Raw genomic sequence first — 23,276 nt, 5'->3', positions numbered from 1 at the left:
CTAGTTTGTTCGCACAAGAAAGAGAAAGAAGTGCCGGAGGCAGCACTGGACCAAGTAAAGGTGCCGGATACGTCTCAGCTCAGCTTGAAAGGGAATGTGTTTCTGGGGAATCATACTTTTGATTCTAAGCTAAAGCCCACCCTTGCCCCCGGAAAGGTTCTCATTCCTCACTGGAGAACACGGCTCCACAACGTATTTGGTAGCGGATCCACTTTTCCTTATCTGTTAACGTATACCATTCCTCTGCCTATGAGCTAGCTAAAGATCCATCGTTATCCTTTCCGGCAATGGAGGCGGAATCAATGGTCATGTCAGGTTTCAGATTCAAAGAGAGATGTCAAGCAAGGTCCGAATCTGAGTACTCAACTTGCCCGACCCGCCTCTTCCACTAGACCTCGTCTTTCAAAGAGCAGCAGCCCTGCAAGCCTAATAGAACCTTGTTTCCCTATTACTTACTTTTGCTTTGAGCGTCGCATTCCAGTGGCTTTCTTTCCTATGGCTTGGATGGGGGTCCTCAACAAGATCTATATCGGTGTCATTATTTACTTATTTAGACGATAGATGATGATAGAGAGCAGACTGGCTCTGAGGAAGAATATCTTAAGTAGTTGAATCTGCTCTGCTAGGTTAAATTGTATGATCTGAATGTAGGAGGACTGCTGCTGGTGACACAATTTCTTTTGGGTCTGAAGAATGAACTCAGAGCTGCAGTGGAAGTGCAGGTGCCTAACTCAATTAGTGAAGCTGCATCTTTTGCTCAATCAAGTGCGGGAAGGAGTTTTGGAGAGAGGCAGGCACTACATGAACAAGAAGGACAGTAACTAGAATTAGAAGTCGGCTACCCCGCAGCAGCAAGGCTATGTCTTAGTCAAAGTTCGACAGGGGCAAAACAGTTGCTGTCCTAATAGAAGTTCATGTCGATCCAGCCAAGCCAGTGCCATCATTAGAATGTCCGGCCATTTTAGTTTCAGCTAGTTCAAGTTAGGGCAAGGAGGAAAGGAAGAGATTAATGCAAGGATGTAAAGAATGAGGCGCTAGAACAGACTTGCCCGCAGGCTTCCAACCTGACACCACTTTGCTACTTTTCGAAAGAGGAAGAGAAGTTGCTTGTACGAGACTGCGCCTCCCGGCTGGAAACTCCAATGGCATTTTCGGTAAATGAAAGCAAAGCGAAGCTTTACGACCAAGGAGAGATAAGCATATTTTATGAATGATAGAAGGAGTGCTCCCCGAGCACAGGCTCGCTTGGAAGGATAGAGCGCCGCAAGACAAGATGGCATATTGAAGGGAAGGCTATGAAAAGAATTCTGGTCTCTCGAACGCCTGGCATACTAATACGAGCCGCATACTTGAATACTAGTGACATATTGGAGGAAAGGAGATTATTAGAATACTATAGGGAGTTACGCCCATAAGAACTGCTGGCTGTAAACGCGACTTGCTCTGCTCCTCCTAAAACCCTTTTCGATAGTAAGATAGATATAGATCTAAAGGGCCTAGAAGGGCAAGCATGGACCGAATAATACACATACTCTGTCTAGATAGACGATTTCTTCTTTCATTTCCACTGAAATAAAAGCACTTTCTTTCAAGCTTATTTGCTTGAAAAAGAGCAAAGCAATTCCAACATAAACTGACACTTTAGGATCCTCTAAGCCTTTCTATAGACCCGTAAGGTACTAAAAACGAAAAACTAGCACTACTAACACAGGTTGAAGAGGATGACCTCGAAAAAGAATACAATTAAAGATGTGGCCTTCCCTCCAAGCACATATATGGATATGGAGCACTCTTTTCCACCCTAAAAAAGAATAGCCAGAGATGGCTTTCTTTCCATATCAATAGGTAGCCTTCCTTGCCTATGGCTACATTCAAATGAAAAGGTCAAAAAAGAACTTGATGTAATAGGCTCACTTCATTAATGCTTTCAAACTCGATTGTAAACTATTCCCACCTAAAAGATAAGCTTACTACTTCAAATAGGTAGATGGAAAGAAAGCCATATTTTCCATCTTATTTATATATTCCATTCCAGGCATTGACAGCAACTCACTCTTTTCGAACTGCACTTTGAAAGCAAACCCAAGAAAGACCATATCAACTACTCTCCAAATAGCAGGATAAATCACAGAATTCAAATGGAAGACAGAAAGAGAAGGCAATTCAAACCTAATGGCCAAACGAATCCAAGACAAAAATACTTATAGCCAGAAAAGAATAACAAGAGAACGAAAACAACTCCATATTCTACTGGCCTGCCTCTCTGATCTACTATCCAACTGCCATGGAAGCACCACTGTTCACCCTAGGCTCACATTCTGGCACTTCGTTCGCTGTGTACTGAAAGGACTTGCTTGTCTTTTGACTCGGGTAAAAACCGCAGGAGTGAATTGACTCGTAATTATACAAACAAATGACCCAGCTGGCCTTCTCCTATCCGGGGAATCATCGGGACATGCTTCACTTAAAGTGATTATACCACATAGTTTAGGGAAGCGAAACCATAGTTCGGGTTAGTTCACGCTAGATTATTGAAGCTTGTAACACCTGTTAGAACACATTAGGAAAGCGCAAAAGATTTCTATTTGGAGTTCGCTAGTTTAGTTGCTCGATCGCTGCCATCCGCATTGGGCTAATTCAAATCCTATGCTCCATGCTCTTGCGGGTTTGCTCCATTTGAACTTGTCCACACTGGCATAACCAGTATCTCCCCGGAACTAAGAGGCATGGATACCCATATTTATCGATTCAAAGAAATGAATAAGTATCAGCGAGGCGGGGAATACGGGCCCGGTAGAGATAGGGATGATCGGCAAGCGCTACGAGCGGGGCCGATGTTTCGTCTTGTGGGTGGCCATCGGATTGTTCAGCGTGCCCATGCGGATCCCTACCAATGTCCTAGACTACAAGTTCGACAAACTTCCGGCTTGGGTCAGGATACAAAGTTACCCAGGATGGGCTTGCCCTCTGGATCACGCTGGGTCCTTGCTTGTTCCAACGTCATGCTAGGAATGTATCACATGCCCATGCAAACCAAAGGAAAGTAGATATAACTATTACAGATCCTAGTCCTATTTCCCATCAGAACATAAGGGAGTGGGCTTCCTTTGTAACAGCTCTGTTCTGGTCGTGGCTCACCTCACTGGACCAACGCTTCTGGTCGGAAGCTGGTCGATTGCCTGGTCGGCAACCGGCACAACACCTTTGCTAGTGGTATTTCTGTTGGTTTTCGTACTATGCGCAATGAAAGTTTCCAAAAAAGGAGAGCTCTAAAAACAGCGTTCTACGGGGAGAATGTGATTTTTGTATACTTTGACCCCATACTGGCATGAAACTGATCGGAAAAAGGACCTCAAAAACACCCATTTATTAGGGGAATGTGAAAATTGATGGTTTTCGCCCATACTGGCATGAAACTTTCTCTTTTATTGAGCTCAAAAACAGGCAGAGGGAGATCAGAAAAAGTGTCAAATCCAATAGAACAGAGAATGATGGCCCAAACAGAACAGCTTACTTCCTCTATCCGAGTTGGCAATCAATATCAAGATCAGAGCGCGAGAGCAATGAAACAACAAGTCCACCGTCCCTTCACCAGCCAAAGAAAGGAGAATACTAAGCAGCTCAATAGGGTCTCGAGTACGACTATGGTACCAAAGCTTGGTGCTTCTACCAGTCAAGCAATTACCACGGGTGGATATTCAATAGAAAGCCTACTTGAGTACGTCAAACAACGGGGATCTCTCAGTTCCAATGGCTGGATCTCAGAATCGCGTAGATGGGTAGAAGTAATGGGCAAACACACCTAAGTTAGAGATTTCAACTACTACGGTAGTTATGGGGTGCCTGTTTACCTAAGTAGGCCTAGTTCTTTCTATAATGAGCATTCGCGTCCGGGGACTTTGATCCAACTTCAGCCGATGGGGAAACGGCAAAGGATGCACCGGTATCTGGACACGTGATGGACCCAGTAGTAAATATTCCTTTGTGGAAGGCTTTGGTTATACCTGGGTGGCAAAGCGAAGTTTCTGGTGGGTAGGTGTCTAAAACAACCATCTGCAAGGAAGCACGCCCGTATCAATCCTTTAATCGGAGACTAGACTAGCGTTAGGAAGGACAAAGGAGACAAACATAATTTACATTAGAAAAAAGGACTTTTTGAGGTTTGAGTGAGGATAATTGTCTTAAATTTCGGAGAATCGGCTGAAAAAACGCGGAATTGTCTTCGCCTTTGTAAGAGAAAATGTCTAGTAAAGCCTATCTCGCTTTTAGCCTTCATGGTGAATGGCCCACCCTTTCTTTGAACCTTGTCAATGATCGAACGAACTTACAGATATGAACTGAGTGCCATTTGATGAGTAAGATCGAGCAAGGGAGAGGGATATGGAAAGGATGAAGTAATGAAAGAGGAAGTCATTGCTAGTAGTAACGACTTGTCACGATCCATTGGTTCATATAGAATCCATGTCCTTGGTCTATCAAAAAACATTCTTTTCGCTAAGCGTATATAATAAAATAGAGTGAAAGGGTCCACCCCGAAACCAAGGGGGTACTAACTAACAGCTGAGTCCTCTCCGAACCGCATGAGATAGTTGCCCATCATACGGCTCACCAACTTCACTTACCCCTAAGGGGGGCTCGCTCCGGGCAGGTTCGGATCACTTACTATACACGGCCCTACGAAGGGGTTAGGAGCGTTTTCAAGATGATTCTTTCTTTGTCGAGACGCAAAAAGGAACCCATCTTTTCGATTGAAAAATGTGAGTCTGTTTTGCCCACTTTATCCATCCCCCTCTATCAAAATGATCAAAAAGGCATTTCAAATGCTTCTTATTCCCGTGTTTGATCTTATCCATCTCTGCCCCGCTTCCATGTGGGAAGAGACCCCTGTAGAGAATGAAGAGGAGCCAAGGATCTTACTCTCAACAGTGCTTCGATAGGCTCCACTCTCTCCCATGAATAAGTCAGGCTCCGTTAGCCTGGGCTGAGATGGGGATAACGAGTCGACGATTGAAGCCCCCAACATTCTGCCAGACACTGGACAGGGGTAAGCTCTGTAAATGTGTAGAGCCAAGTGTGGTGTAGTAGTAGGCACTTCTAGGCCCCTTCCCGGCTACTGGATCACTGCAGTGCTTCGGGTACTACGGACCCTCTGCCATCCATTGCAGCAGAGCCGTTTCATGAGCGGGGGGCTAAGCGTAGTTCTTTGAATCAATGGTTTCATGAAATCGAAATCGATTCTTTTTTAGATATCTGGATAGATGGATGGATCTATCTTTCTATTCAGATATCTTTTGCAATCAGCCCCAAATCCTTGATTTGGCCAGGAAACAAAGCACTGCTTTGGGCCCAGGAAGCGAAGGGAATGAGCTCGGCTGCTTCTCCCCCACACTTCTTTATTTCTCTGTGCCCCTTCCGCATGCGCTTCGCGCGCCATTGGCGCTTTGCTCTCCTCTTATTTCTTCATTGGAGGGTTCCGATGGACTTCGCCGTTCTTTCCCAACGAAAATGGAAAGGGTTGTATCACATCGAGATGTCGATTCGTTTTCCGCCCCAAATGAGTTGGGGAATTAGTCACCTCTGTCCCTTCATCTTTTTGAAAGGAATCAAGGCCCGGCCCGGCTCGCGTCGTTCCAACAACCAACGGGGAGCACCTCAGTATACGATCGCGCGCAGTAACTGGGAGTCCTATTACACCTAAGGCCAACTTCCATTCACCAAACCCAGGTTCATCTCGTGTAGTGATTGTGGACTCGTACAAGGATATGGAGTCGACGGTTGATGTATCAGACTCGACCCTGTCTTTTGTAGCATGCATTCCCATCTGTGTTGCAACTGATTCGGTAAGCTACGTGTCCGATGCACGGAAAACTGCCTTCGGTCTCCCAACCTTACTCATGGCAACCTTCCGGCCGCCCAACGACCTATAATGCTAGTCACTACTCCCACTGGGGCTAGGAAGTAAGCCCCACAACCCAAAGCGGCGAAGAACAAATAGAATTTGCTACAAAAGCTGGCTAACGGGGGTATTCCTGCGTATGAGAACATTGTAATGGGGATGGTCATAGCCGAAATAGGATTTGCTTTGGCTAGAGCGCCCAAATCCGCTATATATTTGACACGGGTTTGCCGTAATGCTGGAACTATGGCGAATGCATCTATCGTCATTGATGCATAAATAAATATACCAATTAGTAGTGATTGAATTCCTTCTATGGTTCCACATGAGAAACCAGTACGAATATAACCTACATGTCCAATCGAACTATGAGCTAGAGGTCTTTTGACTTTCGTTTGGGCCATGGCGGCCAGTGCTCCTAAGATCATAGAAGCAATGCTGCAGAAAAAGAAGATTTGTTGAATTGTACCCCCATAGGAAGCAACAATAGAAACACGTGACATATTTGCAGAAATAGAGATTTTAGGCGCAATAGAAAGGAATGCTGTCACCGGGGTGGGTGAACCCTCATAGATATCAGGTGCCCACATATATATAGTCAAAAGAGAGATTGAGTCCGATGGAGAGGGGGGTTTTCTTGGGGCTCGAGAGATTTAATAGATAGGGCCCCACAAGTTGTTAATTCGCCGCTGGGGAATTCACACAAAAGGGAAGGACTTATTCTCAACGAAAAAAGTGCTCTCTGAACTGAACGTGAAAGTTGTTTTCCATCAGACGGCTGTTCACGTAACTCCACTCTCGGCTTGGATTATATATCCATTTGGTCCTCTCTCGGCCATTCCACACGCTGCCTAGCAGAGACGTGGTTATCTGAAGTGGATTCTCTCTTTTGTAGTAGATGCCGAACCTGCTGCTCAGTGGTCGGGCGCAGCAGCTACATGGACCCCTTTCTTTATGTTGTTGCCAGCGCTTTCCCGGGCCGAGCCGGAATTCTTTATTAGAACGTCGGCAGGCAAATCACGAAGGAAGGCTGCTATCCCCTCGGCCTTCTTCCTTTTCGATGAAAAACAAATCGACATCTCAATCTCCGAAAGCGTTTTCCTTACCCAGCTAATATCCCCCCCTTTGTGGAGCCTTTCCTTTAGTGGTAAGGGATATGCACCTTATCTGAACGTCGGCAGGCATTCCGGAATTCTCCTTTTTTGGCCCTGGGTGAACATAGGCTCAAACATGATTGGAGGGGTCCTAGCTACGCCATGCGTTCAATAAAAAAAGCAAGCCTTTGGGAAGCTGCAGGGATTACAAAAATAGGGTGCTTTCCTGTGTTGCACTGAAAAAAGGACAAAGGAGAAGGTGCTCTTCGACTTTCTTTCTTCCTCCCGCACCCGCCTAAGCCCGGCCCGCGTTAGAGGGGAAGATTAGCAAAGCAGAAAAAGACAGAGGGAGGGGGAGCTGCATCTTATTCTCTTCGCGAGAACTTCAGGATCGGAGAAGCATTCGGAAGGGGCGAGGCCTTCATTTCGTTGGCAGGAGCAGAAACGATCCAATCCATTCGGGGCTTTGGGGAACCCAAAAACGAACTCTGTTTACTTTTTTCATAGATAGATGATATATATAGGAATAATATATACATCCCTTTACTTGAGATGTCTATGTATCTATTTTGGAATCATCTCCCGATTCTCTTTTTTTTCTAATTCGCACTGCTCTTTCTCTCTAAATTGCATCAAAGAAAATAGAGAGAGAGAGAGAGCAGATGGATCCTATCCCCTATAACGAACACTCATTCCTATCTATTGATAGAAAAGAAAGATCTTCGTCACGGACTTTTTCTTTGTTCATTTTTTTAGATTGGAGGAATTCCTCATATCCAAGGCAGCTCCCCACAAACACCCCACCCATATGACTATGCCCCCTTTTGAATCAACAGTATAGATTGGGCTTCATAGCTACTTTCATTCTAAAGACGAATATTAGTCAATAGGCAGGCTTCTTTCAGTAGCAAACATATTCATTTTCACCGGGCTCCGCGCACCTTTGGTACTTCTGGAGGGCAAGCTGTTTGATAGTGACTTCTTTCTTAGGGTAGGGCGACGAATACTTCCAATTCCGGAAAGGTCATTGGGTCGCCTTTGGAAGCTAAAGCGAAAGTTGTAGAAAGCCGGGAGAAAAAGCAAAAGCTTGCTCGAAATGGCCTATACCCTAACCCTCGGAAGCGAAGACGCAAAGCGTCACTTTTCTCAAAAGGAGGGAGTTTTTCTGACTGAATCCATCCATAAAGCCGCCAAGGAAACGAAGTTCGTTCCCTTTCATCAAGTGGGTAAGGTAGGAAAACCACTTAAGCTTTGCCTTAGACTGACGGAACAAAGCTAAGAAGTAGGCTGAGTGGAAAAATGAAAGGGACAAGGGCGGTCGTCGCTTGGCGCGAAGGCTGCTGGTTCAGTACGGTACTAAAGGTCCTCGGACTTCCAAGCGGTTTTTCTTTTGGGCTGCTGTGAACCCTTGGATCTCGCCAATACAGCCTCCTATGGTTTTCGTTACCGAGATATCTTTTCTTTTTTCCCAGGGATTTTTTGGGTAATCAGCTCCCATGCTGCAAACAGTCAAATCTGAACCTTGTCGCTCTTCTTTCCTCGTGGGCAGGAAGCACACCAGCAGCGTGCATTGCGTGATTCCACTGTGTTTTTTGCACTTGACTGGGTGGACAGTTGACCGGAAGATAACTTCGATTCGCCCGGCCAGCAGGCGGGCGGCGTGCTTATCTTGTGTGACAACACTACAGAGCGAGTAGCTCTTCTAGTCGGGCAGCTGTGTGACAACACTCCTGAGAAAGCGGCGCTTTTGTGTAACATGCTATGGTCTCAACGCCCTTGCGAGGTAGTGATGAGTTTCACGCGCTCTAAGCCCGGCCCGCGCGCAGTTAGGAGGATTGGCCACTATCTGAGCGGTACCACCCACCCTACCCTACTACCTATAGGGGGCCGTCTGTCCTACAGCCGCTCGAAAAGGAACTGCAGTAATCTTGAATAGGAATCCTACAGCGATAAAAAGAATCCCCATAAAAATACCACTAGATCGAGCACCAGTGATTTCGTATCCGGTCAAAATCTTGGCTAATTGATCGAAGTGGGTAGCTCCAGTAGACCCATAGATCATGGAACAAATAGGGTGGGTAGGCCCAACCACCACACTACACGTATAGACGCGAACCCCCCTCCTTACCGTACGTGCGACTCTCACCGCATACGGCTCGCACAAAGACTCCAAAATCCATCCCGAGCTTTTTATTCCACCTCTCCCTCCTCTCCAATCCTCGATCAAATTGGCCTTCCCCAGCAAGAAAACGTATCCGCTTTAGCAACAAAGCGCTCATCCCTTGCTTGTTCTTGAGCGTGCAAGGCGCTCAAGACGGTGATTCTTGCTTAAAAAAGGGCTAAAGCACTCCAGCTTCGAAGCTTCTATTCTCGATTGGATATAGATGGGGAATCTCTATAGATCGTCTTTTTTCAACAACCTCTCTAAAACGCATACGAGAAAATTGCACTTCACGGCACGGCCAAAAAAAGAGCTTCGCTCGGTTGGCCCTCCTAGGCTTCTGCCTACTTTCTCTTCTCTTAAGTCTACAACAAGTGGGAGAGGCAGGATTCGAACCTACGTAGAAAACCTTCAACAGATTTACAGTCTGTCGCTTTTGACCGCTCGGCCACTCTCCCCTTCCCGGGGATACGCCCTCCTCAAACAAAGGGTTCCTGAATAAGAAGGATGGCGGCCTTCGTTCTTAAGTTAAGAAGAGCAGATGGAACTATTAGATTTGCTAGCGTTCCGGGAGAATAAATAAGGTCATTTAGTAAGTTCATAACAATCCATTTATGTAATGCAAGGGGCAAAGCTTCTACGACAGCTTCCCCCTCATTGCCATCGTCGGCCTTCCCCAGCTCCCCTCCTTCGTCGCTTCTGGCTAAGCATCTTTCGGTGGAGGAAAGGAGGCGACTAGTCGCTTCTGGCGAAGCAGCGAGTTCATGAGCAAGTGAATGAACGAGCAGCGAGTGAAGTGCAACAGTCGTAAGTAAGGCTCGCCATGTTCCTAAAAGGAGTGACCATCTTTTCTTCCCTTCTACTGACACTGAGCAAGCAACAAGCATAGGCAATAGTTTCCGTAGGGGTGGGGCGCAAGCAAGCGTTTTCAGGCTCCGCTAGCTAGCGTACTCTTCTGCTATCAATGAAACCGAAAGAAAAAACCAGTGCCCTTTCGTATAGATCAAGACGCAGTACTTTTTCTTTACTTCTTCCATACTAGGAAGAATGGAAGGAAATCCTTCGATAACACTTCTTCCTTATTTGAAGAAATGATATCTGACGCCCGTGGAAACTCTTTCATTTCAAAAAAGTTCTTCTTCTTAAGAAGCAAATAGCATTTCCTATTGATTTGTCCCCTGGACTAGACCTATGTAGATTTGGAATTATCTGTCGCTACGCTTTTCCCAAGGACTAGCAAAATCGAAATAGCGAAATTCTTGGGTCATCTCAATGGGTTCAGAAACCACACGTTTCTCTGGATCATCATAGCGTACTTCCACATATCCACTCAGAGGAAAGTCTTTTCATAATGGATGACCCTCGAAACCATAATCTGTTGATATACGGCGTAAATCCGGATGATTGATGGAAGAAACACTAGACATATCCCATACTTCTCGCTCCCACCGGCCGGCTGATGGAAATAGACTGACTACCGGAGATATTCGTGTTACTTCATCTGCACTTGTTTGTACACGAATGCGTGAGTTATACCGAGTACTCAGTAAATTATGGACAACTTCAAATCTTTGCTTTCGAGAGGGATGATCCACTCCGCAAATATCGATCGCAACTTGAACCCTTGTATAGGTATGCCATTTTAGAAAGCACAACAATGGAAATGGGTAGTCAGTATTGGTATGAGATCTATTCCCATGTTCCGATCTTTTCATTTTTTGTGCCCATTTCTTGGGTAAAATCTCCCAGCTATATCGGAAAATGGATTGGTTATCCATAAATGAAAATAAAGAAAGCTTTATTTTGGTTCCGCTTCTTGCTCTAAGCAGAAAGACTTGTCGGAAATCGCCGGTTGGGTTGGTCCGACCAAGAAAGGCATGGGAGTGGAGAGGCAGAAGTGAAAGACTAGCTACCAATAAAGATCCAAAACTGCAGACACACTTTTTAGAGTTATGTATCCAGGATCGGCTGCATGCTCTAGTGTTGAATCGGGTATAGAACCCAGGATGCTTGGTTACAATTCCGAATCCGCTAAACCATCGCTCGGGGAAAAGTATTATATAGAGCATTAGTACTTATTCTGATCCTTTCCTTATATTTAGATTCTAGTAGTTTATTTCAGTCGTATTCGTATCCTTACTGCGGTTTTTTTAGGGTAACAAATAAAAGTATGCAGGTTCTATTTTATTGTTCCAAGACATATGATGATAGCATTGAGAATGAGAAATCTTTGCAAAATGCACGCATTATTAAGGAGTTCTGGAACGATTACTACGCTAAGCTGTTGGATATTGACAAAACGAAAAAGACTTCTAATGTTGATATGTATCAGGATGATGTTAGAAAGTTGTTGATTAATGAAAATAAGAATCAAAATGGTGTGTTTTCCGATACTGAATTAATAGATTTACAGAATCAAATTGCAAATTGCACAATGAAGTTCGATGAGGATAATCTATTCAAAGTAACTCCTAACATAGTAAAGTTCTTGATTAATAAAGATCAGCCTAACGCTAAGCAATATCTAAAGGGTTGCCTACCAAGTAGCTTACCTAAGCTTAAGATGTTTGGTATCTATACGCTTGAGGCTATCATGATTCATGTACTAGGCTTGGTATTCAACACTCTTCAGGAATCATCCGTAGTTAGGGCAGCTAGATTTATAAATCAACTTAATTCAACTGTACGAGAACAAGCAAGGTTTCTACAATACAAAGCACCAGGTAGTGGTAAGGTGGAAGCAGTACTCACTAGTAAGGTAGAATCAGTTAAGGATGTTGTTCAGCCCAAAGGTGCTAGCAAAAAAGGGAAAAAGAAAAAAATGCAGTGTCATTATGATATCGGGAAATACTTGCTCCAATTCATGATTGAAAGAAATGTTCTACATATATCAACAGATAGGGGAGTAACAAAAGAAGATCCAGTGCTGGTTCTTAAGAAAGGTCAAGGGTATATAGAGAATTCTTGTTATGTTATGTGCAATTTGAACATAAATATGCTCCCTATCAAACTCAATCTTCCGATGCTTTGCAAACCCTTGGATTGGCAACCAGCAGAGAGGGGGTCTGATCCTGATACATTATCGGATCTGATAGGAGGTTACTTATGCAAACCGACGGGGGATATCTAGAATCACTTTCAGCTATTAATTTCCCATGACTTAAACCACTTCTATATAAAGTTACATAAAAAAGAATACAAGCAGATGTGTGATATTTTGAATGGGCTTCAGTCTCAAGCGTTTGAAATAAACAAAAGGCTCTTGAGATTTCTGGAAAAGAATCGTCAATGTTTAGTTGAGTGTGGGCTTCTTTTACCAAATGCTCTGGCTCGCGTGAATCCGACAGAAGCCTCAGACATATTGAGGGAGTGCTACTTCAATAACGTCAAAGGTATTAAGAATGCTTGTAGCTATAACATACTATTAAATAAATTATGGAAACAGGTGCAGCAGGCTAGTTATGAAGATTTTTTAATAAGACTTGCGTCAACATACGAAGGTTATCAATTCTATTTGCCAGCATTCATGGACTTCCGTGGTAGAATCTACCGTTCAGGTGTATTGCATTTTCATGAGCGTGATTTGTCAAAAAGTTTGTTACTCTTTTCTGCCGATCATCCTCAACCTCAAGCACAAAACCACCTGTCGGAAAAAAAGAATCTCATTCAACACTTAGCATGTGCTGCAGTCTTTAAGTATCCAAAGTTCTCGAACTTAGATGATGCCCTTAAATGGTATAACGAACACCAGACTGAAATGTTTACTTCGGACAAAAGTTTCATTCAATTTGCTGTGCAAGCTAGTGATCCATTTTTTTTCATAGCCAAGATCCTTTCTTAGGATGAAGGAGTGAGTAATTATCATCAGGTTCCAGTGACCCAAGATGCGAGTGCGAGTGCATATCAAATTATGAGTTATCTCTTGCTTAACTTAGAAATGGGTAGGAGAACGAATCTTCTTCCATCTTAAGACGGTCAAATCCAAGATGTGTACATGTGCTTGCGGGATGAGCTTAATAAATTTTTTTACCAGATTGAATAATGTTAGTAGTAGTAATTAGAAGAAAAAACTCATAGATTCTATGTTAACCAGAAAGTTCGTCAAAGGATTGTTTATGCCATCTCCACAGGGGTCCGTCCGGTTCTTCCTCAAATGGGTTGCCTCAATCTTTATCAAAGTTTTGGTATCTAGCTTATCCAGCTACAGTATAGTATACTCCTTCCTTGCTCGATAGAGCTCTTTGAATCCGCTTCAACTAAATGCGTAAAATAGAGTAATTTCTTCAAAAGCCAGTTTCTTTCGAGAAGGCAGGAGGCCCATAGCGAGTTACAATAGTGCCAGTTCTTGTACGGAAGGCCGTAATTCCGGTAACCTCGACTGCTCTAAGAATGATCCAGGCTAGCCGGGAACATCACATCAAAGTTAGGTCATTTGTCAAAAACATGGCAAATAGCTCAGTTGGTTTGGTAAGGGAGCTATTCTCTCACTTAAACCACTCCCATATTAGGTATTCTATCTCATCTTAAAGTTCCCCCGCATTACCCATAACTTACCACCTGTATCTCCGGAACTCAAATCGCAAAATGACAATGCTTTCGATAGTCTGTACTAAATTACTTTGTACGAATGCACATCTCGGCCGTCGGGTAGCTGATCACCATTTCAAAGTCTATATCCGTGGTTCAAGAAATGGAATTGCTATTCTCGATTCAGACAAGAAACTGATTTGTTTACGAAATGCTCTTCATTTTATAGGATCTCCCAGTCGTCAAAAAGGCCGTTCCTTCTTTTTAAAGACCAGTCATTTATTTATTTATGAGATAACGAAAGAAATGGCGAGCTATTTAAGAAATGTGAATTCTCATTGTTTCGATGATTCTCGATGGAAGATCGGGACGTTTTTGACCAATTCTTTTGCAAATAAAAAAATTCCGTTCAAGAAAGAAGAAGATCAATTTTGGGTTGAACCAACAACCTGATTGTGTGGTTATTCTGAATGCAAATAGAAAGTCTTCGGTCATACTGGAGGCTGATCGATCACAAATACCTATTCCATCCTTAGTTGATTCTACGATCCCATGGGAATCCTATAAAAGAATCACTTATCCCATCCCAGCAAATGATCCTATACAGTTCGTATATCTATTTCGTCATTCAATCATGAAAATAGTGATTCTTGAACAGAATGCGACTAGTAGAGAAGCGCAATCTCTCAGAGTCACTTTGAGTACGGGGAAGTCCGCAGGAGGGATGAGATCCGCCTGCTACTCCACCTCTTCTTCTTCCCCAATAGAAGAAGAAGAAAATAGGGCCAAGGCGCTATTGGAGATGCGCAAAAAATATCAATCGGGAGATGGCATTGACGCTGACGCTAACGCTCGCAAGGCGGTTTTGCAGGCAATTTCACAAAATAGTTTTTTTTTGTTGAGCTCATACCCCGGTTTGGGCCGATTGACTGTGAGAGCGATCGAGGGGTCGCGGGCTCACACCTTGCTTTTGTGCATAGAATCGAAGAGATCCTAGAATTTCATGGAAAGAGCAGCGGCTCTCTGAAAGACCTCATTGATCTGAAATTGGATTTGGAAGACGCCTCTAAAAGAGAGGAGATTCTACTTCCATATTTTTCCTCCAAAAAAGAGGCAAAGTCCTAGCGTGATACAAAAAGAAATAATGTGCAATGGCGGGGAATGATAGGTTCATAGATGTGGAGTAATTAGTTCTTCATTTGAAGAGTTAGTTGGCTGGCCTACCGGCCCGCGGATGTAGAGAGGTTGCCCCCACCATCCTCTTGAACTACGAAATCAAAGCGATTCCTGTTGATGGAGGAAAGGCTAATTTTGTTTGATCTGATCTGCCTATGCCAGTTCGAGTCTGGCCAGTCGCTATCATCTGTTGCCCTAACTTTTTCTATTAGCTCATCTTGTCCGTAGTGATATTTTGGAGAAGGAGCAATTACCGGAGTGAGAAAGGTAGAAAGAAGCAATCACGAAAGCTAGTGCTAGTTGTGGCTTTTTGTACTAATCTTGTTTGTTCGGTAGCTCGCATCAGCAGCTTTAAAAGGAATAGAAAATGAGGCTTTTTCCACCACACCAGGGGCGGGCATTACGCTCAAGTAGGGGAAGTCAATTTGACTGCTGCTCGAGAACCTGTTTGAACAAGAAGAAGTAGCATGGCTCCAACGGGGCAGAGCCAATTGGCTACGACATGGTGACCGAAATACAAATTTTTTCCACCACTTTGCAATTGCAAGAAAAAAGAGGAATCTGATCAAGTACTTGATGAGCGATACTGGAGATCGAATAGAAGGTAATGACTTACTCGATGCACATATTTAGGGATATTTCTCTCATCTATTTAATACGCAATTATCTTTGATAAGAAGGGTTCTCTTGTGTTCCAGGGTTGATTAAGCGTCTGGTGGAACATGGATACATTGTGTGAGGCCAAATTGCCTGACGAATTGATGAATATGGCTCAATATAGACTGGTCCAGGTATACCGGTCAGTCTTGAGCCACCAGGATAGCCTTCCACATATCCTGTCCCTCCCTTGAGTGGTAACTCTTTTCTAACCTTAGAATCCTGAACCAATTTGCTCCAAAGACTCTGTCATTGAAAGGAGTCCATAGGTTGATAAAATAGGTTTTCATGAAAACCACACGTAGATAGAAAAGGTAAGAGTTACATGTGCCAGAAGCGAGGAATACCGCTCGGAAGCCCGATTGAACATGTCCTCATTCACTGCTATCTCCATATATTGGATGCCAAGCTTGAAAGGGTAATGGTCCGAGAGGATGGGGCCGTAGTCTTCTATTACGCACGCTACGCAGACGATATGGTCTTCGGCTTACCGAGAGGGGATAAGTCCACGCGAGTCACCCAGGGTATCAAAAAGGTCTTAGCTAGAGTCCTTAGGGAGCTCCTATAGGGCTTCACTTCTACTGAAATTTCCAGAAAACAACCAGGGAGGCTACAAATTATCGGCTTGCCCCTGTCTCTGAAAAGTGAAGGTCAGCTCCACGTGGGTATTCCATCCAAACGATGGGAGAAGAGGATGACACTTGTTCGTATTGAAAACCGGAGACGAAGGGAAAGAGGTTTGATTTGAACATGTTCTACAAGAACTCCAGTGTAGAACACGCCCGTATCTATTCTATGGGCTGGCTTCAGGCCAACCCTACTGCTGAAGTAGAAAGCATCATATTCCGGTTTTTCCAACACTTGATCAGGAACCGGGCGCAGAAATTCCTTGAAGAGAAGGGGATGCCTACAACCAATGCCTAAATAAAGGCATATGTCGAAAAGTGCAACTACTAATAGATTCAGTAAAGGAAGGCCCGGAACGGGTTGAGCTACTGCCCGAAATAGAAGAGGACGACTAGAGTAGAGGAGCCTAATTCCAATCCAAACAATTGACGAGGGAGTCTAATTCTTTTTCCGTTCTTGATTGTTTCAATTGCACATTCTTCATTGGAGGGTTGCATGGAAAGTGCGATAGTTACGGCGCTTGGAGTATACGGATTGAATTCTTCCTTCTTCTATAGGTCTTTCTGGGCGGCGAGGCGGAAAAAAGGTGTAGAGAGGGAGAAGGTACATAAAAAACGATTTCTAAGGTAGAAAAGAGGCATCCACCAGTCATTGAGAACAGCTAATCCCGAAATTAGCAGGCCGGTATGCGAAGAGAATTCGGTATTGAATCCACGAGGCCAGGTGAAGAAAAGTCCAATATAGGTGGATTACCTTTTTCTGAAGGATAAGTCTCTGGGACTAACTAAACTGAATGTATAGCGTCAAGATAAGAAGCACGGTAGTCGAAGATGTACCTTGTGGGGTGGGGTACGAGTAGACCAGACCAATGATGAAAAGCATAGATACGAGCATGGCCTCCCTGTCTCAAAAGCAGGCCGCCAAGGGTGCTCGCATGAAGCATTTCGCACTCATAAATAAGTAGTTATCACAAATTTAGAAACATGCTCTAATTTCTCTTATCGAATTTTATTCATATTTTCCAGTATTCGGAGTTGCTTGGGAAAAGGTCTAGTCAGGTTCGGTTCTATTCGGAGTTTTGGGTTGATCGGAAAAAAACACCCTAATTAAGACTTTTGTATAGTTTGTGTCAACCTGAGTTTGGTTAAGTGCCCGCCCGCCTAGATAGATACATAAGTGTTAGTTTGAATGAAGTCAAGTGTAAACCGTGTCAACAACGAGAAATTGAAGTGTAAATCTGGATGGTTTGAAGTGGAAACCTTAACATACAAAAGTGTCTACCTCATTAGAAAAGCAAGTATCTACCGGCGATATATTCATTCGAGTATCAACCGGCGTCAACCAGTTGTCAAACTCCAAATATTTCGTTCGTAGGGGCATGAAGAAGTTGCTAAACCGGTTGTAAAGTGGCTCTGATAAAAACCATCATTTGCTTTATTTTTTACTTTTCATCTAGTAACGTGCATGAATGGATATGGTGGGTAAGATTTGAAAACATTTGACATCAACCGGGCTCTACTTTGCTTTTACTTTACTTCACTTGCCAGGTCATTGTTGTCGATATTGAGGTGAGGACTCTCTCTTTATTCTCGTTTTATTTATCACTAAATGATCTAACAAATGCATGATTTGATTACTAAATATTGAGTCATTGAACGAATATTCGAGTAAATTCACCTTTTTCTATGAAAGCAAGGATTGGGCTGGGTTGCTTATTCGTCATCACGGAGCAACCCGGTACCTTTTATTAGGCGAGCGACTGAGACGAGAGCTTTCAATTATGCCGTTTGGTCAAATCCCAGGGCTCTTTCTGATTTGATTAAATACTTCTATGTTGTATGATAATAGAAAGTCAAGATCTCACTCGCTTTTTCTGCTTTTCTCGGTTGTTGCCTTTTTCCACATCGATTGCTATAGGAGTTCCATCCTCAACCTATGTATGCTCAAAGAACTGGATCACGGAACTCTCAGCCCTTCGCCCCAAGGCTACGAAAACGTTTCTACTCCCTTTCCCTTCCCAACGTCATATCTTTCTTCGACAAGAAGGAAAGATCACTCTCTATCTAAATGATAGAACCACTGGCACGGTACCTTTCACATTGGTAAGTCAAATCTTGGTGAAGACATCACGAGCAATGACACGACGACAACATCTCCACTTCGTAGCCCATCGGTCTTCATTCATTGAAGCCAGGGCATTGACTGACTTTCAGCGATCGCTATAAGAAAGACATAAAAAAAGTTCTCCTAAACCTGTTCCTTTCCGTTACTACTACTTGGAATTGGAAGTCTAGGAGCAGGACTAACCTTTTTCTTTCATTTAAATAAAGTCGAGATGTAGCTTTCTCCATCTCAATAAATTATTCCACCTCCATTCATTGGAGAACAAAGCGTTATTTGATTACATCCTTGCTTCAAACTCAACCGAATCAAGTTTCAAAAATAGATGTGGAAGAGGCAAAGGGAAGAGCGGGGTTGCCGATTGTTTCTCAGAGCCGGACGAAACATCTATCTCTATTTACAATACCCCCAAGAAAACTTTGTCGAAAAAGGTTGTCATCGTAATAGGGATTGCACCTCAACATGGCAGCCCTCAATTCTGCCAATTGTGTGTGACTTGTACTCTTCTAGGCTTCCTCTTTGCCTCAAGTGATTAAACTCATCAACTACACCAACCACATTTCTTACCTCAAACCTTTCTACAATCTCTTGAATTCACTCTTGCCAAGATACTTGTCCCCTATTCACTAAGAAACTGTTGTACCAGCTTTCAGCTCTCCCCTAAGGTGCATAGCCGAAAGTTCTACCTTGTACCAATCCGTAACTTGGTACACCGAAAAGTAATGTTCACACTTTTGTATCCAAGACCTGGCCCCTTCAAATATTGGAAAATAATAATAACACTCCACGTCGCCTTCAGGCTTGGATCCATGCCTTGCATCTTCTTCTTTCTCAGAAAAGAACTCAGATCGTTCAGATTCTTTGCCAGGAGAGTCCCCGGCTTTCGAGCCCTACTCGTGGGAGTTGCTTTATCCATCATAGCTATTGGCATCTTGGCGTTAAACAATTCATTTATATAAACACTTTTGACATAGCAGAATCCTTCTCAGGTTGATTTGTGTGCCACTCGTCATTAGACAGTGAAACGTCCGGTCTAGCCCTTAGCTGAGGGATCTTCACTCCTGTCCTGCCATCCATATCCGTGCCCACCCGAACCATGGGAAAGAAAGTTTGTCAGAAATTACTTGTACTTGAGGGCAATGATAAAGTGAAGAAAATTATAGAAACAATGAAATGAAGCTATGGCTCGAACTATTGGAGAAGCCACCATAGAATATATCCATGAGCTTCTCAAGCACTTCTTCTTCCAATTACTTTGTGATGATTTCAAGGAAAAGTGAATGATTTCAATCAAGAAAAGAATCATATGCTCGATCCGTCGTAACAAGAGGGATAAGAAAGTCTCAACTCCAACCGCGGGAGCATTTACTATTTGGAAGTGTGCGAACGTAGCTGGTGGATCGGGGAAACAGGAAATCCTTGTGGTAATGCCGTGGGAATAGGAGTTGTTAGAGCGAGCTATTGCAATGAAACAGATTGTTCAATAGATTTCTTCATTGCTAAGGGTAAATGGCATTTTCATGGTCAAAATTCCAGAGAGGAGTTCCGAGCTTCAAGGATGCCGGATCGCACCATTCATAAGAGAAACCCTTGGGTGCCCGATGAGGCACAAAACAGATAACCAGACTGTGCCCTGGGCAAGGAAATAACCATGGCAAGCCACGAAAGGAATGAATAAGCTCCCTCCGGGCTCTCCCTTCGGAGTTTCACGCCAGTGGAACTCACAAAAGCAGCGCAGCTAATGAATCAATGAATCCGTGGGCAAATCGTTGTGTCCATACATTTGATGTGCCTTTTGAAATTCGCATTTGTTTTCAACAATCGGAAATGGGAATATTCCATTCCATGGCATAGTTCTCAATGTTAGTAAACAGAGTGCGTTATCAACTCAATAATAAATCTCCCCTACACCGTAACCGGATTACATTCATTCAAGTTGGCAAACCCCTGATCTTTGCTTCCGGTGTGTGATCCGAATTGACATATAATGACCGTAGTTAGCAGGCAATGGCCAAGGTCAGTGCATCTCGAACTAGCGGGTCACTATATCTAAACTATCTAATACAACTATGGAATGCGCTTTGAATTGCACTTCTGCTCGTAACCACTACGAACCGGAAAGGAAGGAAGCAGCTTTAGAGGAGGGATGCCGTCAAACAAAGGATTTTTTATATGCTAAAGATACTGGTTCAATATGTCATTTCCGAAACCGAGGACCACACCGCTGGGAGGACAACTCAAGCACCAAAGACAAAGGTATCGCTCGTAAAAGTGATTTTCATCGTAGTACTCGCTCTAGCGTTAGGTTCAATGCAGCATGTAAATACATCTAGCCCTAGGGAAGGGGGCGTGCCGTTCCCAATGGTGGAATTGCTTCTTGTCTGCTTTGCCGAGGAGAGCGCTCGCTACCCGATCCCCCTAAGCTAATGTAGTTCCCAGGTTGCCTACTAGATACCGTTTACGGCTATATCCGTGTAGGAAGCCGAGGAAAGAGATAATTGATAGTTTCCAAAACCACGTAAAAGAAATGAGATTGAACATATTTCAATTCAACAAATTCTGATTGTTTCATTATCAAATGCAAGGGATGTGGGACCAGGTTCTATTATTGGAGTTAAGCGGTGTAGGAGCCGTGCCGTTCCTGTGTATTAGCTCATTGTTAGCAGCCCTGAAGGGCGTAAAGGGGGTAAAAGATTTCTCGGAAGCAGCTCTTCGCCTGTGGGAACTTGCTCTTTTCTTTTGTTTTAAAATGCAACCTATGCTGAAACAGCCGAATAAAAACCAAAAAGTAAAGAGGTGGATCAGTTGATCCTTTTCTCGATTGAATGCGCTTTCTATCTATCTATACCGGTACCAGGAAAAGCAGAATAAGCAGTTGAGCACCAAGAAATTCCTGTTTCAAGTAAGTACGAAGGGGCAAGAGAGACTGTCATAATATTACTATGGGAGACGGATCCTGTTAAGTCAGTACGAATGTGATACAAAAAATCCTCTTCCATTCTTTCCGGCTGGGCAACATGACTGATGGGAATGTTCGCTACTGCTTCGGCGTCCATCTCATACATATGTTCTCTGACCACCTCCATATTCCACGGCCTGGTTGCAGCATGGATAAGATCCGACACAAACATAGGTGGATCATTGGACCGCGGGCACAGCGGCGTCGTAACATCTTGTTTCTCAAGAGTACGTAGCAATCGGTCCTTCTTGGAGATCAACAAAATGAACAGTAGCTAAATTGGAACTAAGGTGACCGATCATCCACCGGTGGGTAGAAATATGAATGTTGACTAGGGTCCCCTGTGCTCATTTGATTCTGAGTCGGCAGCATATCAAGCTCCTAGCCCCGCCTTAACAGCCCTCATAGTGTTATGTCCCCCGATCGATAGCTTAATACATTTCAGTATTTGGCTTGCTTTCTTCATTTTCCTTGCGTAGGTAGAAACCTTTCTAGGTGTGTCAGCACACCAAATTATATGACTATATTCAATATGCCCTAATGTCCATAGTACCGTACTCAGACGACCCTACCCTTCCAGAATAGTAGGATTACATTCATCGTTCCAGCTGTAAACACAGTTTCTAGTTTGACTGAATGAGAGTCATGCAATAGGCATCAGTAGGGAGTGCGAAAGCAAAAGCTAAGTGATCGTACTAACACAGAGTGCATTTCTCCCGGGTAAGCTTATGTTCCTGATATCTGATACCTATGTTTGCTCCATATTTTATTAATAATTGATCCAATTTATACGAAAAATACATAGGTTGAAGAAGTTATCAAGAAAAATGATTGGGATCTTTCAATATGCTATTCTTGATATCATGTTTTTTATTCTTGATCCTATCAAGTATGGATTCTAGATTGTTAGTTGGAGCATCCTGACCAGTCTAATTTATTGTGATATGATCCTGAGGGACTCTTCAAATACATGTAGGGAGTCACACAGGTCTCCGACATATCAAATTGTATCTGGATTTGAGTCAGAGCATTTCCTCTGATTCTTAGCTCAGAAATCTTTGCTTTATTTACTAAAGATTGGAGCACACAAGCGCACACGCAGTAATCTGATTGAGAAAATGGATAGTTGCTGCCATCGATATTAAAGAGTCTGTCTAGTGCCAAAAAGGTCCTTCCAAGGCCTGAGCTATCAAATTCATGTGATACACACTTTGCTCTCTGCGGATCACACTCAGCTTACTACAACTGAGGGTAGGATTGGTTGCACAACGCATGCTATCCATTTGTTATTGGTGATAGGAAGATGGCTCAATCATTGAACTAGCATTGAACAACCTACTTCAGAAAAAACTTAGAGTTAACCATCTAGTGCGAAAGTGCATGTTTCCCCCTCCCAGAGGTGAGAAGGGAGATATGAGCGTGGCGGTATCTTTTCCTCTTTTGATAGAAGCCCACATGCCCACTCTTCTATCCCACCTATCCACATGGGGTATCAGTGGCCTCGTGATCTCCATGAATAGAGATCACTACACAAAAACAACTATATGAAAAACTTGCTTGCTTCTTCGAATCTCGAAATAACAGAACATATAGAAAGTGTTTCTGTGATTTTTCCATTCTCTTCGGGGAACCTATAGAAAGATTATCAGACGGCTTTCATTCCCTTCAGGGGTGGTGTTCCTTCAGAGCAGTCCATATCATTAGATGAACTCCCTGATGAATCAGTTGATGAATCATCAGATGAACTCCCTGATGAATCAGTTGATGAATCATCAGTTAGCTCATCATAATCCGTGTCGAGATCCGATGAATCAGTTGATGAATCATCAGATGAACTCCCTGATGAATCAGTTGATGAATCATCAGATGAACTCCCTGATGAATCAGTTGATGAATCATCACTCTCCACCACATTTTCATGATCTGGAAAAGGGGGCTGCCCCTGCCAGAATTCTGCAGCTCCCGAGGGAGAACGTTTAAATCAAAAGGAAGAACAAGGGCGAGTAAATGATGGAGACTAAAAAAACGATTTAAGGTGGCATTGTCCACAGAGAAACC

General features: G+C 43.5%; 1 protein-coding gene, 1 non-coding gene and 2 pseudogenes across 2 annotated transcripts; 1 reads left to right on the top strand and 3 right to left on the bottom strand.

Annotated features, from left to right (window-relative positions):
• Positions 1-5,877: 5,877 nt before the first annotated feature.
• On the bottom strand, positions 5,878-9,229 carry LOC123091833 (NADH-ubiquinone oxidoreductase chain 2). The gene is made up of 2 exons (XM_044513435.1): positions 8,899-9,229; positions 5,878-6,488 (listed from the first exon to the last, which is right to left on the bottom strand). The coding sequence occupies exons 1-2, from the start codon at positions 9,050-9,052 to the stop codon at positions 5,893-5,895; spliced, it is 750 nt and encodes a 249-aa protein (XP_044369370.1). The 5' UTR covers positions 9,053-9,229; the 3' UTR covers positions 5,878-5,892.
• A 297-nt stretch (positions 9,230-9,526) lies between these two features.
• Positions 9,527-9,609, bottom strand: TRNAY-GUA (transfer RNA tyrosine (anticodon GUA)). The gene has a single exon. It is a non-coding gene; the product is annotated as a tRNA-Tyr (tRNA).
• Positions 9,610-10,314: 705 nt separating this feature from the next.
• Positions 10,315-22,311, bottom strand: LOC123091834 (NADH dehydrogenase [ubiquinone] iron-sulfur protein 3-like; annotated as a pseudogene).
• On the top strand, positions 13,570-14,816 carry LOC123091832 (ribosomal protein S2, mitochondrial-like; annotated as a pseudogene).
• Positions 22,312-23,276: the final 965 nt, after the last annotated feature.

The sequence above is a fragment of the Triticum aestivum genome, chromosome 4B (assembly GCF_018294505.1).
Source record: "Triticum aestivum cultivar Chinese Spring chromosome 4B, IWGSC CS RefSeq v2.1, whole genome shotgun sequence".
Lineage (NCBI taxonomy): Eukaryota > Viridiplantae > Streptophyta > Magnoliopsida > Poales > Poaceae > Triticum > Triticum aestivum.
This window is presented reverse-complemented; position numbering and strand designations above follow the sequence as displayed.